This window comes from Plasmodium reichenowi (genome assembly GCF_001601855.1).
Source record: "Plasmodium reichenowi strain SY57 chromosome Unknown, whole genome shotgun sequence".
Taxonomy (NCBI): domain Eukaryota; phylum Apicomplexa; class Aconoidasida; order Haemosporida; family Plasmodiidae; genus Plasmodium; species Plasmodium reichenowi.
Genome location: NW_017962316.1, coordinates 1 through 300, shown reverse-complemented (window position 1 = coordinate 300; position 300 = coordinate 1). Strand labels below are relative to the sequence as shown.

The 300-nt window shown below is 26.3% G+C and overlaps 1 protein-coding gene across 1 annotated transcript; it reads left to right on the top strand.

The window, feature by feature from the left end:
* Positions 1-300, top strand: PRSY57_0013300 (putative exported protein; the record flags this gene model as incomplete). The annotated part of the gene is made up of 1 exon (XM_020114213.1): positions 1-300. A coding segment is annotated over one exon (300 nt), but the record flags the coding sequence as incomplete, so codon positions are not given.

The following is a 300-nucleotide window of genomic DNA, read 5'->3' as shown; positions in this document are numbered from 1 at the left end:
GTTAAAATGGATGAATATGAAAACGATGAGGAAGAAACATATGAAGAAGAAGAAGAAGAATATATTGATGAGAAAAATGAAAATTATGAAAATAAAGAGGATATTAGTGATAGGGAAGATTTAAGTGATATGGAATATAATAATGATAAGGATGATTTATGTGATATGGAATATAATAATGATAAGGAAGATTTTAGTGATAAGGAAGATTTTAGTGATAAGGAAGATTTTAGTGATAAGGAAGATTTTAGTGATAGGGAAGATTTTAGTGATAAGGAAGATTTTAGTGATAAGGAAGAT